This window comes from Neofelis nebulosa, chromosome 2, assembly GCF_028018385.1.
Source record: "Neofelis nebulosa isolate mNeoNeb1 chromosome 2, mNeoNeb1.pri, whole genome shotgun sequence".
Lineage (NCBI taxonomy): Eukaryota > Metazoa > Chordata > Mammalia > Carnivora > Felidae > Neofelis > Neofelis nebulosa.
In genome coordinates, this window is record NC_080783.1 from 181165914 (window position 1) to 181180743 (window position 14830).

General features: G+C 46.8%; 1 protein-coding gene across 12 annotated transcripts in view; it reads left to right on the plus strand.

The window, feature by feature from the left end:
• TTC39A (tetratricopeptide repeat domain 39A) overlaps nucleotides 1-14830 on the plus strand; it is a 54200-nt gene that overhangs the window by 17330 nt on the left and 22040 nt on the right. For 4 of the 12 annotated variants that reach the window (XM_058696111.1, XM_058696087.1, XM_058696102.1 and 1 more), the window contains exons 2-4: nucleotides 4473-4580; nucleotides 13193-13324; nucleotides 14138-14214. In XM_058696111.1, the coding sequence (XP_058552094.1) occupies nucleotides 4473-4580; nucleotides 13193-13324; nucleotides 14138-14214 (317 nt within the window). The other 8 variants (XM_058696095.1, XM_058696151.1, XM_058696130.1 and 5 more) reach the window with 5 other exon arrangements.

The window sequence follows — 14830 nt, forward strand, 5'->3', positions numbered from 1 at the left end:
TACCAGCCCTGCTCTATGCTCCATCTAGCTCAGTGCCCCCCTCCCCACCTCCATGCCTCAGGTTCTCCAAGGCACAGTGGAAAGGCCACCATCAACCCCTCAGAAGCTCAGTAATGTGTTAATCTGGGCTTGGCAAGGTGACTTGGAGCATAGAGGTCTTGAAGACATGGGGACAGCCTGCAGAGAGGTGGGGACCTCAGTCACAGTCAGGGGAAGAAAAATGTTTTTGGCCAGTTTGTTTTTATGGAAAGCATTTCTGCCTTCTCCTAGGTTCCTGGGTGGAGGAGACTAGGCCCCTGCCCTCACTGTCTTTATCTCCTTATCTGTCAAATGCAGATAAGCTTGCCTGCCTCTGGGCTGGTGGGAGGATTGAGAACTTGGAGTGATATTCTGAGTGGTGGTGAATTAATGCAGTCATTAAGTCAAATGGGGTCAGTGTCCCCAGCCTTCCTGAGCTCCCCAGCCAGCCAGGACACCCCTGCCTCACCCCTCCAGAGGAGGCTTTCTAGAGCCTGTCTTGCCACCTTGCCCCTATAGCTTGTGCTTCCTTGTCACTGTGGTATCATGACTCTAGCTCCTTGCTCGGCTTTTTCCCTTTCATGGACTTCTTTCTCCATCTTGTCCTCAGTTTAGTGCCATCTTTTCCAGAAAGCTTCTGTTGAGTGCTCCCCTTCCACTTCTGGGCGTCCTTAGCCTTCAGTGATTCCCATGATGCAGCCTTGATGATTCTGGCTGTCAATGCCTCTGTCTGCCTCTGTCTCTCTGCTAGACCGTGAAGTCTTCAAGGGCAGGGCCAGGGCTGGGCCAGAACCAGAGATTAGAGGGTATTTGTGGGAGAAAAGGAAGGTGAAAATCAGCCCCAGGGCCACCCCAAAGCAGCTCCCAGTCTGGAGAGTCACCTCAGAATCACCTCACTACAGTTCAGCAGAAGAGGTGCTAGGGTTGCCAAGGGAGGGAATTCACCTCTGTGCTCTATGTCCATCTGTCTGTGCATCTTTCTCTCCATGTGGACCAAGCAGGCAGAACCTCTTTCTTTTTTTCTTTTTTAAAAATTTTTTAATGTTTATTTATTTTTGAGAGCAGAGAGAGAGAGAGAGAGAGAGAGAGAGAGAGAGAGAGAGACAGAGACAGAGCATGAGTGTGGGAGGGGCAGAGAGAGAGGGAGACACAGAATCCAAAGCAGGCTCCAGGCTTCGAGCTGTCAGCACAGAGCCTGACGTGGGGCTTGAACTCATGAACTGCGAGATCATGACCTGAGCTGAAGTCGGATGCTTAACGGACTGAGCCACCCAGGTGCCCCCAGAACCTCTTTCTTGATGGGAGGCGGATGCGGTGGTGGTAGTGGTGGTGGTGTTTATACAGAAATGGGAGGTAGGCTCTTGGCTCTGGAATTGTTTAGAGATAGTCATAAGCCAGGACAACAGACTTGTCTTCCTGGGGCTGAGCTGAAGGGCACTGGCTCAGGCAGAAAATTGTTTAGGACCCATGCTTGGGCATGTGATCTTGGCCTAGTCACCTCTCCTCAGTGCCTCATCTACCGTGGGGATAATAATCCTACTTCACAGGCTTTGTGAAGACTCAAGGAGAGAATGCCAGTTAAACACCCAGGGCAGTAAGTGCTCACAGAATAGGCAGACTGAACACCAGTCGCTAGACTAAGCCCTGGGCACAAAGGAAGACACTGTGCCCTTCTCATGAAGAGAGGGGCAGGGGCTGTTTCTGATGGGGCCTTTTTGGCCATGGAAAGAAACTTGGTCTTTACCTAAGAGAATGGGAAGCCAGTGAAGGATTTCAAGTTCAGAAGTGACATGGTCATATTCAGGTTTTAAAAAGAGAACTTTGGCTGTTATGAGAGGGATGGGTTAGAGGCAATAATGCTTCCAATATTCTCCCTTATAAAAACTACCTAGAGGCTGGATGGGTTACTCCAAACATGCTTTAAAATACATTCCTGAGTTTCCACAAAGTAACAAATCTTCTCAAGCCAAGAATAAAAAGCTGAAATCATGCTGATAAATGAGATGAAGCCATAGCAATGTGAAGGTATTTATAAATTCCAGAAATCTAAAACCTGAAGGACTTCGTTTTTGTTTTTGTTTTTAATTAAAAAGAAAAATTAACGTGTATTTCTTTTGAGAGAGGAAGATACAGGGCACGAGTGGGGAGGGGCAGAGAGAGAGGGAGACACAGAATACAAAGCAGGCTCCAGGCTCTGAGCTGTTAGCACAGAGCCAGATGTGGGGCTTGAACTCCTGGACTGCGAGATCATGACCTGAGCTGAAGTTGGTAGAGCCTGGAGTTTTAATGACCATTCAAGGGATGGACCAGCCCAGTGATAGTGTGAGGAGTTGAAACTTGTCCCCCTTATACCACCACATGAATCTGGGACCTCCAAAGAGCTGTCCCCCCAGCAAATAGGAATATTGACCAGAAAGAGGTAGACACCCTTTCATAAAGAGGGACGACAGGTCTAGTGGAGAAAAAAGGCTCCCTAGAAACTTATAAATTTTAATCTGCCCTCACACAAATTTTGGGTTTGAAAACCTTTTCCTTTTGTGGTCCTAGAAATACTAACCTAAAAAAGTAACTTAAGTATCATAGGATGGTAGTAGCCCAGGGAATCTGGCCAAAGTAAATGAAAATCCTCTCTGGAGGAATAGATCCTTCTCCTAAGATCCCTTTGGGATCAGCCAAATAGGAACTCATGGTTAAATTACAAAACACACAAGGAAACAAGTCATTGTGAGTAGTAGACACCAAAAGCAAGAAACAACAGAATTTGTTTCACTGAGAGTCTAAAGATGCTAGAATTATGAGATCTAGAATATAAATGTTTTTAAAACAAGTAAAGGAGTCAAGATGGACTTGAAATAATAAGCAGGGAACAAAATACTGCCCAAAACGACCAAGCAGATTTGAAAAGGAAGCAAGTGGAATTTCTGGAAATGTAAAATATAATCATTGAAATTAGAAACTCAGTAGACAGGAAAAATAGCAAATCACACATGCCTTATAGAGAATTAGTGAAATGAAAGATCTGAAGAAATCACTTAGACTGTAACAGATTCAAAGAGATTGCAAAGAAGAGAGTTGAGAGACCTGAAATACTGAGCAGAACGATTTAACGGAGAGAGAACAGGGGCAGGAGGAGTGAGAGTGGAAGGGCCAGTCTTCCATCAGCCCTGGGTGAAGGTGCTGGTGGCCTTCACTGGGCACAGAAGAGGCTGGGCTAAGAGATTTTCCAGAGGCAGAGCTGATAGGGCTTAGTGATGGGGTAGACGTATCAAGGCTGACTGTCATATTTCTGGCCTGAGAAACGGGGTAGAGGGATGTCATTTATTAAGATGGCAAACACTGGGGGAGAACAGGCTTGAGAGAATGAACAAGAGTTCAATTTTGAACAAGGTACATGTTTCAATTTGTTTCATCTTGCCAGGAAGATCTGCATCAGAGAGGAAGAGACATTAGAACTGGGAAAGTTATGTGTAGATGTTTGCCAGGTGGAAAGGGACTCTCTTAACTAACTTTGGGGGGAAAGGATCTCCTTTCAGTGAGGTCATCAAGGTCCCTTTTGGAACCTTCTCTCACTCAGAAGAGACTCCTTGAGAAGAGACATCCTCAAGATAGGACTCTGGGGATTTCATAGTTTAATCTCTCATTTTTCAGTTGGGGAAGCCGAGACCCAGACAGCTCAGGGATTTGTTCCAGCCTGAGACTCTTCATTCAATCAGTTTTCATTCACTTAACAGATACTTATCAAAAGCCCACTTTGTACCAGATGCTAGATTCTGGGGATACAGCACTGAATAGAAGAAGGAATCCTGCCCTCAGGAAGCTTATTTTTAGTGGAGGGAGACAGACAAAATAAAATAAAATAAAAAAGAAAGAAAGAAAGAAATATATATGTGTATGTCAGAGAGTGATAAAAGCTATAGAGAAATGTAAGGGCTGGAAGTAGGTCAGGTACAGGGAAGGTGGCCTTTGAGAGGCCTACACACCACAGCCCATTGTGACAGTGTCTCTGGAGTTCTAGAGTGCAGGCTCAAGATGGGCAGGAGAAGTCCTGGAGAAGGAGGAAGAGGAAAAGGACTGAAGTGGGATTTAGAGGGTGGGCTGTGCCCCCCTGGGGGGCGGGGCAAAAAAGCCTGATGGGTCAGAAGGGCCATAAAGACTCCCTTTAACCTTGTGAGGGGTAAGATAAATTTGTTCCTGAGGCTTCCTTGCTCTCCATCCTCTGCTCCTCCCCAAACCCCTCCACCAGATCTCAGATGACACCCCCATTCTTCTTTTCTCCCACCTTTAGGAACACTTAGAGGTATGTCCAAATTGTCTTTGTGTCTTTGTGTCTCCTCCCCTGGAGGAGCTTTTGACAGGCATCCAAGGCTGGCAGGGAGGTTGCATGGGCCCTGTGGGGCTTTGTTCTAGCCTGGACAGGGGTTGAGGGCTCTTGGTCACTTCCGTGTCTCTCCCAGCAGGACTCCTGTGAGCAGCCTCCATGAGGCCCTGGACCAGTGTATGACTGCCCTGGACCTCTTCCTCACCAATCAGTTCTCAGAAGCACTCAGCTACCTCAAGCCCAGGTGAGGCTTAAGCCCAGATTGGGGGTGGGGGCGGGTGTGTGTGTGTGCACACCCATGTGCACATACACGGGAGCCTACGTGTAGTGTCTGGTCATGGAGAACCAGAGGTCTTATGTAAGAGGAACCCCATGTAACTGAATCTCTTCAGCCCTCTGGGTCACCATGACCCCTGGGAGTCCCATAAAAATAGGGGCTCGGGCTCCCCATTCTACAGCCCTGAGCAGTCCAGTCCTCCCCAAGGTCACTGTGACTTCCTTACTTTTGGGTTCTTATGGCCTTTCCCAGTTTGATTTCTTGTTCCCACTGAATCCACTCGGGGTTTTTCCCCTATCAGCTGTAACACAGCTGCTTTTCTTCATTTTTCCCCTGAATACCCAAGATTTGAGTTGCTTTTACTCAAGTCTTTTAGCCATTTCTTCTAGTGTTTGCTGCCTTATTTCTAAATAATATGCTTATATTGCTCTTTATCACTTTTTTCTACTTTTTAAAAACATTAAGAATTTATACTCCATAAAATTCTTTTTTTCCTTTTCGTTTTTAATTTTTTTACCTTTTACTTTTAAACATTTATTGGTAGACAAGAATTTAGCTTTCTTACACCCCTGCTCTACCTCCCTTCCCCTTCCCTCATCCTTTCTCTTATCTTTATATTACAGTGTCTGGAAAAATTTATAGTATTTACATTATTATAATTAGGTAACTAATGCTCATCACAGAGATGAGTCATACATTGTAAGATTACATTTCTTTTTTGGAGTTAATTGTCTTTCTTTTTAAGATTTTTTATTTTTATTTTTAAATAATCTCTACACCCTATGTGGGGCTCAAACTCACAACCCTGAGATCAAGAGTCATATGCTCCACTGGCTGAGACATTCAGGTACCCCTGCCTTGTCTTTTCATTGGCCTAATTTACTGTACATTTATCCTGAACTCTTTATAACGTTTTTCCTGGAAACCTGTCCCCTGGAGGATAGTTGTGTCTACTGGGCATCTCCCAGCCATCTCCTGGAACTTCTCTCTTATTTACTTCTTTACTTCTCTCTTGTTTCTTTGACCTGGCTTTTTCTCTGGTACCCTCCCTCATTTTATCAGAGCATATGCTTTAGAAACTTCCTAGGAAGGAGTTACATGAATATAATTCTCCCCCCTCAGAATTTTGAAGGCATTGCATCCCTGTTTTCTAGCATCTACTATAGCCACAGGAACCCTAATTTTTTCTAACTTTGCACGTGATCATTTTTCCTTCCCCAGAAATGTTTAGAATTGTCTCTTTTGTCCTTGCAAATCTGAAATTTCATGATAATGTGCTGAAATGTAGGTATTTTTAAAAATAATTTGGAGACTGCCTTTTGGTTCTAGGACATTGTCTAGCACAACCCCTCCATGTTCTGTCTCCCTTTCTCAGGCTTTCTTTAAGTCAAATATTGGACTTCCTGGGCTAGTCCTCTTCTAAGCCTCCTACCTTCTGCTCAGTTTTGCATTTCTTTCTCTTTTTGTTTTCTCTTAGTTTGGGGGTGATTTCCTCAACCTTATCATTAAATCCTTCTATTGAGTTAGAAGAGATCCTTCTATTTTCTTTTTTTCTGAGATCGTATGATTAATTTCCTCAGACTCATTGTTTTCTGAATGTTCTTTTTTTCCCTACAACATCTTATTCTTGGTTTCTGGGTGCATTCTGTTCTTTATATCTATATTTGGAGTATGAGAGTCCTTAGGACAGGGTCTGGCATATAGTGAGCACTCTAGTAAGTATTTGTTGTTATTTTTATCACAGAATATGTTTCTCTTTTAAATGCTTTATTATTTTCCTGTATAATCTCCATTTTTTCCAGGTTCCCTTTTTCTATGTAATGGGAGAATCTTCTGGTGGGGGCTTTCCTCAAATGCCTGATGGTCCCTGACTGTCTGGTCATATTTAAGAGCCAGTTATTAGCCTTGTAATTGGTGGGATTGGCTTTTGGATACTGGGGGAGGTGGGCAAGGAAGGTGGCAGGGAGGAGGGACAGGTAATGACCAGAAGGGAAGCACCTGGCTCCTTGACCTTGTAATTGCTGGGATTGGCTTTTGGATGACCTGGCCCCAAGATGTCAGCTTCTCCAGAGAAGCTGTTCCGAAACCTGGTCAGAGTACCCCTGGCTGCCTGAATTCTGGGATTGGGGTAGGGGTGAGGGGCCCGGGGGCTAATCACGTGTGCTGCCTACTTGCCTAACGCCTTCTTTTCAGCTCTAGGTTGTGGTTGTCCTCTGCCACATCTGGTTCCCTCAAGTTCTGAGGGAAGGCAAATGCTGACTCAGGGACTGCTTCCCCTGAGTTCACAAGCCTGACCTGTTCTATTTCTGTAGACTTGACTGACCCATTGTTATCCTGTTTGGAGTTAATGGCCCAGTTTCTGGGGGCAGTGGGGATTCCAGCATGTGATGATCATGAGTCTTATAATGATCCCTCCGCAGCAGTCCCCGCACCTCATCCCCACCCTCTGAGGGGATCTGGGCTTGAGGTGGGGTAGGGGTTGGGTCTGCAGCAAGAGTGTGGCCACAGTCTGAGGCAGGCCAAGCTCTGTCTTGCTCTATCCCTGAACATCTAGGTTCCCCTCCCAGTATTTTGGAAGACTCCCAGCTCCACTTCCCTTCTGGTCATTACCTGTCCCTAAGCAGGCTCTTCCCTGCCACCTTCCTTGCCGACCTTCCCCCACATGTTCTACACCCCCTCCCCATAGCCACTGCATGTTGAGGGGCTGCCTCATCCTCTCTCACCTCAGTAGGGCATTCACTCCCTCACCTCAGGAGTCCTACACCTCAGGCCCTACAATTCAGGCCTCAGAGAGGAAATGCTTGCCCTGAAGGAGGCACCATGGAGAAAACCAGTTTTTCCATGAGGGTATCTTTTAACTTCACACTTAAGGTAGTGAAGCTACTCTTTATCTTAGCTCTTGTCCCATTCCAGAAAAGAATCTTTTCTTTCTTTTTCAGTTTAAGAGTGTTGTTCCCAAACAGTAGATGTTATTAACACACTTCTCACCCACACCCACCTTGTGACAACCAAAACATGTTTTGAGAAATTTGGCAGATGCTAGAGGTTGGGATGGAGGCTTGGGGTGAGGAGGACAGGAAAAATATCTCCCCATTTTTATTAAGAACCATTGGTCTAGGGGAAATAATTTTTTTTAATTATTTATTTATTTTGAGAGACAGAGCAAGTCAGGGAGGGGAAGAGAGAGAGGGAGAGAATCCTAGGTAGGCTCCACACTGTCAGCACAGAGCCCGACAGGGGCTTAAACTCATGAAACGTGAGATCATGACCTGAGCCAAAACCAAGAGTTGGACACAACCGACACTGAGCCACCCAGGCGCCCCTAGGGGAAATAATTCTTGCTAAAAAATGACCTTTCCTCTCCATTTGTAGCCATTGAAGCGTCAAAAAATGTTGGGGTCCAGTTTCATTCACTGTTCCTCATTGTGCATGCAGTGTCTCATTTAATTGTTATTCATACTTTGCCCTCAGAGAGTAATGGGCTCATCAAGCTCCAGCCCCACCACCCACTCCTCCCCAGCCTGGGCATTTGTTTTCTGTGTTTGTCACTTCTTTGAGTAGCTTTATTTTACTTTGTCTTTGGTAGAGGAGGGAAGAGCTGGAGGCCCCAAGGCTTAGCTGATCTCCACATGGCCAAGGAGTCCCCAGGTCCCAACACTGTGCTCTTCTGATGGCTCTTCCAGTTCCCTCTCCAGTTTGACAGCTGGTCTGGGCCCAGAAAGTGGGACCCCAATGGGCATCATGTCCCAGATTTGGGTTTAGCTCAGAGGTGAGGGACTCTTATTTTCAGGGGTCAGGATTTTGTAAGCAAACAAGAACTTTGGATTATAAACTAAACTTGGGGTGTCTGAGGTTTGGGGAGTTGTCCTACCTCTGTAAAGGCATACCACATTGAAATTATGCCAATTAATAATCCTACAATGGCCTCTGAGTATTCAAGTAAGAGGAAGAGTTGCATGTCCCTTCTTTAAATCAAAAGCTAGAAATGACTAGGCTTAGTAAGGAAGATGTGTTGAAAGCCAGGACAGATCAAAAGGGAGGCCTCTTGCACCAAACAGCCACGTTATGAAAGCAAAGGAAAAGTTCTTGAATGAAATTAAAAGTGCTCTTTAGTGAATATACAGAATGATAACAAAGTGATTGCTGACCACATTGCTGATATGGAGAAAGTCTGAGTGGTCTGGATAGAAGATCAAATCAGCCACAACATTCCCTTAAGCCAAAACCTAATCCAAAGTAAGGCCCTAACTCTCTTCAGTTCTGTGAAGGCTGAGAGAGGTGAGGAAGCTGAAGAAGAAAAGTTGGAAGCTAGCAGAGGTGGGTTTGTGAGGTTTAAGGAAAGAAGCTGTCTCCATGACATGATAGTGCAAGGTGAAGTGACAGGATGTAGAAGCTGCAGCAGGTCACCCAGGAGCTCTCCTGAGACCATTAATGAAGGTGGCTACACTAAACAACAGATTTTCAGTGTAGATGGGACAGCCTTATACTGGAAGAAGATGCCATCTGGGACTTTCATAGCTAGAGAGGAGAAGTCAGGACCTGGCTTCAAAGGACAGGCTGGCTCTTGTAAGGGGCTAATGCAGCTGGTGACTCTAAGTTGAAGCTAGTGCTCCTTCACCATTCTGAATCCTAGGGCCTTTAGGAATTATGCTAAATCTAGTTTTCCTGTGCTCTTTAAATTGAAGAACAAAGCCTAGATGACAGATGTCTGTTTCCAACATGGTTTACTGAATATTTTATCCCCATTGTTGAGACCTGCTCAGAAAAAAAAGATTTCTTTCAAAATACTACTGATCATTTACAATGCACCTCATCACCCAAGAGTTCTGATGGAGATGTACAATGAGATTAATGTTGTTTTCATGCCTGCTAACTCAGTATCCATTCTGTGGCCCATGGTTCAAGGAGTCATTTCAACTTTCAGGTCTCACCACATAAGAAATCTATTTCATAACGCTAGAGCTGCCATAGGTAGTGATTCCTCCGATGGATCTTGGCAAAGTAAGTTGCAAACCTCTAGAAAGGATTCACCATGCTAGATGCCATTAAGAACTTTGTGATTCATGAGAAGAGGTCAAAATATCAACATGAGCAGGAGTTTGAAAGAAGTTGATTCCAACCCTCATGGATGACTTTGGGGGGTTTAAGACTTGAGGGGAGGAAGTTAACTGCACATGTGGCAGAAAGAGCAAGAGAACTTGAATTAAAAGTGGAGCCTGGGGGCACCTGGGTGGCTCAGTCGGTTAAGCGTCCGACTTCAGCTCAGGTCACGATCTCGCGGTTCGTGAGTTCGAGCCCCGCGTCGGGCTCTGGGCTGATGGCTCAGAGCCTGGAGCCTGCTTCCGATTCTGTGTGTCTCTCTCTCTGTCTGCCCCTCCCCCATTCATGCTCTGTCTCTCTGTCTCAAAAATAAATAAACATTAAAAAAAAAATTAAAAAAAAAAAAAGTGGAGCCTGAAGATGTGATTGAGGTGCTGCAATCTCATGATAAAACGTGAACGGATGAGGAGTTGCATCTTGTGGATGAGCAAAGAAAGATCTTGATTTCTTGAGATTGAATCTATTCCTGGTAAAGATTGTTGAAATTACAACAAAGGATTTAGAATATTGCATAAACTTAGTTGATAAAACAGCAGGGTTTGAGAAGATTGACTCCAATTTTGAAAGAAGTTCTGCTGTGGGTAAAATGCTATCAAACAGCATCACATGTGCAGAGAAATTGTGAAATTGTGAAATCAAGCGTCCACCAGTGCAGCAAAACTTCATTGTCGTCTTTTTTTTTAATGTTTTATTTATTTATTTTTTTGAGAGAGACAGAGTATGAGTGGGGGAGGGACAGAGACAAGGAGACATAGAATCTGAAGCAGGCTCCAGGCTTGGAGCTGTCAGCACAGAGCCCAGTGTGGAGATCAAACCCACGAACCATGAGATCATGACCTGAGCTGAAGTCAGATGCTTAACTGACTGAGCCACCCAGGCACCCCGTGTCTTATTTAAAGAAATTGCCACAGCCAACCCATCCTTCTGCAACCACCACCCTCATCAGTCAGAAGCAATGAACATCAGGGCAAGATCCTTCACCAGCAAAACTATTACAGCTCAATGAAATGTTAATAATGATTAACATTTTTTTAGCAGTAAAGTATTTTTTATTTATTTTTTAATTTTTGAGAGAGCGGGGAAGGGGCAGAGATAGAAGGGGAAGAGAGGATCTAAAGCGGGCTTTGTGCTGACAGCAGAGGGCCCGACATGGGGCTCGAACTCATGAACTGTGAGATCATGACCTGAGCTGAAGCTGGACACTAAACTGACTGAGCCACCCAATAACCCAGCAATAAAGTATTTTTTAATTAAGTTTTGTATTTTTTTTTAGACATAATGCTGTTACATACTTAATTAAACTTTTATGTGCACAGGGAAACAAAAAAATTTATTTGACTTCACTTTATTGCAGTGGTCTGGAACCAAACCTTCAGTACCTTCCATGTATGCCTGTACCACAAGTCCTAGTCCAGAACGCAGTTGAGGGCCTTCCAGTGGTAGGCTGGGGAAGAGCCAGGATTCCTAGCTGCAGGTGCATATTGGGCACTTGGCCTCAGACTAGAAATTCCACTTTGCCTGCCAGCTGCCCACGTGGGGCTGCCCCTCCTTCTGGACCCAGTATCAGACTGGGTGCTTAGGGCTAAGTCCCAGGTCTCACTGGTGTGGAAAGAGGAAGAGAGGGGCAGGGGCTTGAGAACTCAAGAGTCCTGGGGTGGGAGGGGATTATCTGGAGGGGTGGGTCTGGGTACTGCCAGGGAAATGTCTGCTGAAGGAGAGAGTTTCTCTCTAGGGCAGTGACCCTTGACCCTGGCAGACTCACGTTTATTGAGCATCAATGATGTGGCTCTGGCCTGGGTGTCCTTTTTAAGCAACCCAGAGCCCTGGGAGCGAATGATTATTGTATCCATTTTACAGAGGAGAAACTTGAGGCTCAGAGAGTTTATAAGATTCACCAGGATCACACAACTGGTAACTGGCAAAGCCCAGATTCCAGCCTGTGTCTCAGGGACGCTGAAGCCTGAGTTCTGTCTCCACTTCAGGCTGTGGCCTCTTTTCCACAAGCCACTGCCTTCAGATTAAGGAGTTCTAGCAAAGACCTGGGACAGCTGCCAGGGCTGGTGAGGGGTGGGCCAGCCTTTGGTTTCCTTTAAAAACCTTTGGCTCCCCAGGATAATATTACCTGGGCAGAGAGGTCACCCGGAATTTACACTTAATTTACAAAGCGTTTTTAATTTTACAGTTTTATGAATGAGAAAGGTATGAAAAGGGGTGAAGTCATGTGATTTTACAATAGAACAGTCATCTCTTTCCCCTGAAGTTCCCAGCATAAGCCTGGCACTGAGGAGTTTTGTAAATAATTAATGAGGGGATGTGTAGGGAAGGAGTGAAAACTGCTGTAGCTCCTACCATGTGACGAGCAAGAGTGATCCCCTGCCAATCCCATAGGGACCTGGGCAGGCCAGAATTATTGTCCCCATTTTGCAGAAGTATAAATCAAGGCTGAGACACTTTGTAACTTCCCCAAGTGCAGAGGGAAACTGGCATTTTTCTTGTCCCTCCCTTCCTGCTTTTCTTTCCATGTGTTAGACTAAAAGCCCCTGCCATATGCTTTTCTGTTGAGAGGTCTGGGCTGTGAAGAAGCAAGATGGCAGGAGGAGAAGGCTTCCTGAGGCTGCTCACAAAGGGCCTGTGGCGCTGGTACTGAGGACAGAGATGAGTTCCATACAAGCTCTGTCCTTGAGGTGCCCACAGTTCAGTCTGAGGAGAGAGCTAAGCCTCTGCTGATATAAATTCAGTATGACCTGTGCTTCATTATAGACACATGCGCCCCAAGGAGGGAGCCTTGGATGCCCAGTGGCCTTGGAGGCAGTTGAGAGCCTTGATAGATGAGTCAGGGAGGGCAGGTCATGGGGCAGAAACAGAAGTGACAAGAGGGCTGGGCTGGAGAGGTCAGCAGAACCTGTGTGGTGTGGAGCCTTGGGCCCAGGCATTATATCATGGGACATGAAAGCCATGGGAGAACTTAAGCAGAAAGCCACATGGTCAGATGATGGGATGGGGAAAGGCAGGAGGGGATGAGGCCAATAAGGCCCAGGGAACAAGGATAGGGCAAGCTCAGGGGGCAGGGTGGGGAAGGGGAGCTTGAGGATAGAAGGGACTTGGGCTCTGCTCTAGGAGGTGTGGCAGAAGGTGAGAGGCAGGCCCTGGGCACTGGGCATACGGTCTCAGGCCAACAGGTTGCTGAAGTCCTACTTTAGTCCACACAACATTCTTGCTGCTGCCATTCCTACAGAATGGATGAGAAACAGGCTCAGAGTTGGAAAGTCATTTGGTGCCACTAGCAGGAAGGAGAGGAGCTGGGATCTGAGGCCTTTTGAGCAGCAATGGGAGGGTCAGACCTTGGGACAGTCTCTTCCGCTCTCTGAATCTCTGTTTCCCTGCCATGCTGGGTGGGTAGTTTATGGCGGTGATCGGCACAGGCCAGCTACCTCTGGAGGTCTGGGGGTTGGCGCTCTCATGTCCCTTCTCTCTGGCAGAACCAAGGAGAGCATGTACCACTCGCTGACATATGCCACCATCCTGGAGATGCAGGCCATGATGACTTTTGACCCTCAGGACATCCTGCTTGCTGGCAACATGATGAAGGAGGCGCAGACGCTGTGTCAGAGGTCCGGGCCATGGGGCGGGCAGGGACGAGGGGTCATGAGGTCTGTCCTTCTGTCTTCTTGGCCTATCCCAGTGCCTAAATGCCACTATTAATGCTGCTCCTTTTGGCTAAGAGGATGTGTCCCCAAGCGCTAGGAGCTGTCCCTGTCAGCTCTGCCTCAGGAGTCTTATGATCTGAGCCAGTCTCTAAGCTTCCAGGGGCCAGGCCTGATTTTAAGGAGATGAATTCTGGCTATGTCAAGTGGTAACTCTTTGATCTTGGGCAAGTCTCTCTCTGGACTCAACTTTCTTCATATGTAAAATAGGTATGAAGGTAGGGCTGTTGTGGGGACTGAATGAAGACACGGGTCACAGGGCCTGGTGCATAATTGGTATTCAGTACACATAAACCACTTGAGTGAATGAATGAACAAATGGACCCTCAGTGTTTATGCACAGCTGGAATCGTCTTTCACTAGGCACACCCCTGGGCCAGGCCCTGTGCTGGGTGGGCACTGGCCACCTCTGACACCTGAACTGCCTGGTCAGGGGCTGTAGGGTTCTTGTCAGAGGAGCAGGAAAGGCTTCCTGGAGGAGGTTATGCCGAAGCTGCTTCCTGAAAGGTTGACTGGAAACTGGCCAGGGCAGAGGAAGGAGGGGAGGGGGCTCCAAGAAGGGGTAACAACAGAAACAAGAGTGTGAGAAAGCCTGGACTTGGGAGAGTTGCCAGTTCAGTGTGTATGGAGTCCATGGGAAGGGTGGGAGATGCATCTGAGCCCACCTGGGCCCCTGGCTCACCCTCACTGAATGACTTGAGGCCCCTTTTTCCTCTTCAGGCACCGGAAGAAGTCCTCTGTAACAGATTCCTTTAGCAACCTGGTGCATCGCCCCACTATGGACCAATTCACGGAAGGTGTGGCATCTCAATGTCCTCTCAACCCCGCTGACCCCAGGCAGCCCTGTCCCCAGCCCAGGAATGGGTGGGGAAAGGGGCGGTTAATCTCCCAGTTTCACAGAGTGGGCTGGGCCCTTTTGAGAAGTTGCTCTCAGGTGAGCTGGGGAGCAGGGGAGGCTCACTTACCTGATGGCATTACCTGCTGAGGACCTGGAAGCTGGGGAGAGAAAATGCCATCACGAGGTCATTAGCTTTGCTTTTCAGGCTAGGGTGGGCTTAGAATTGTGTGTCTGGTTAGGTTTACTGGCCTGATGATCATAGCGATCACAAGTGCCCTGGAGGGGAATATGGTTTTGGAGCCTGCACTGGGATCAGATAGCTGAAGGCAGTGGGAGAGATGGTCTAGGCTGCCAGAGCCTGTGTGCAGCGACCCCATGCAGCAGTCGCGGAAGTAGCAGCAGCCAGCTGGAGCAAGGTAGGGCTCTTCAGTGCAGGAGCAAATGGTGTTCTCTAGCCTCAAGAGCCCTTGAAGTTTTTAACGCAAGACAATGAACCCGACGAGACCATTCCTCCTTCTTGCCTTCCATAGCTCCCTGATACCCACAGGGCCAAATCTGTAGCCCCCTCCCATGTA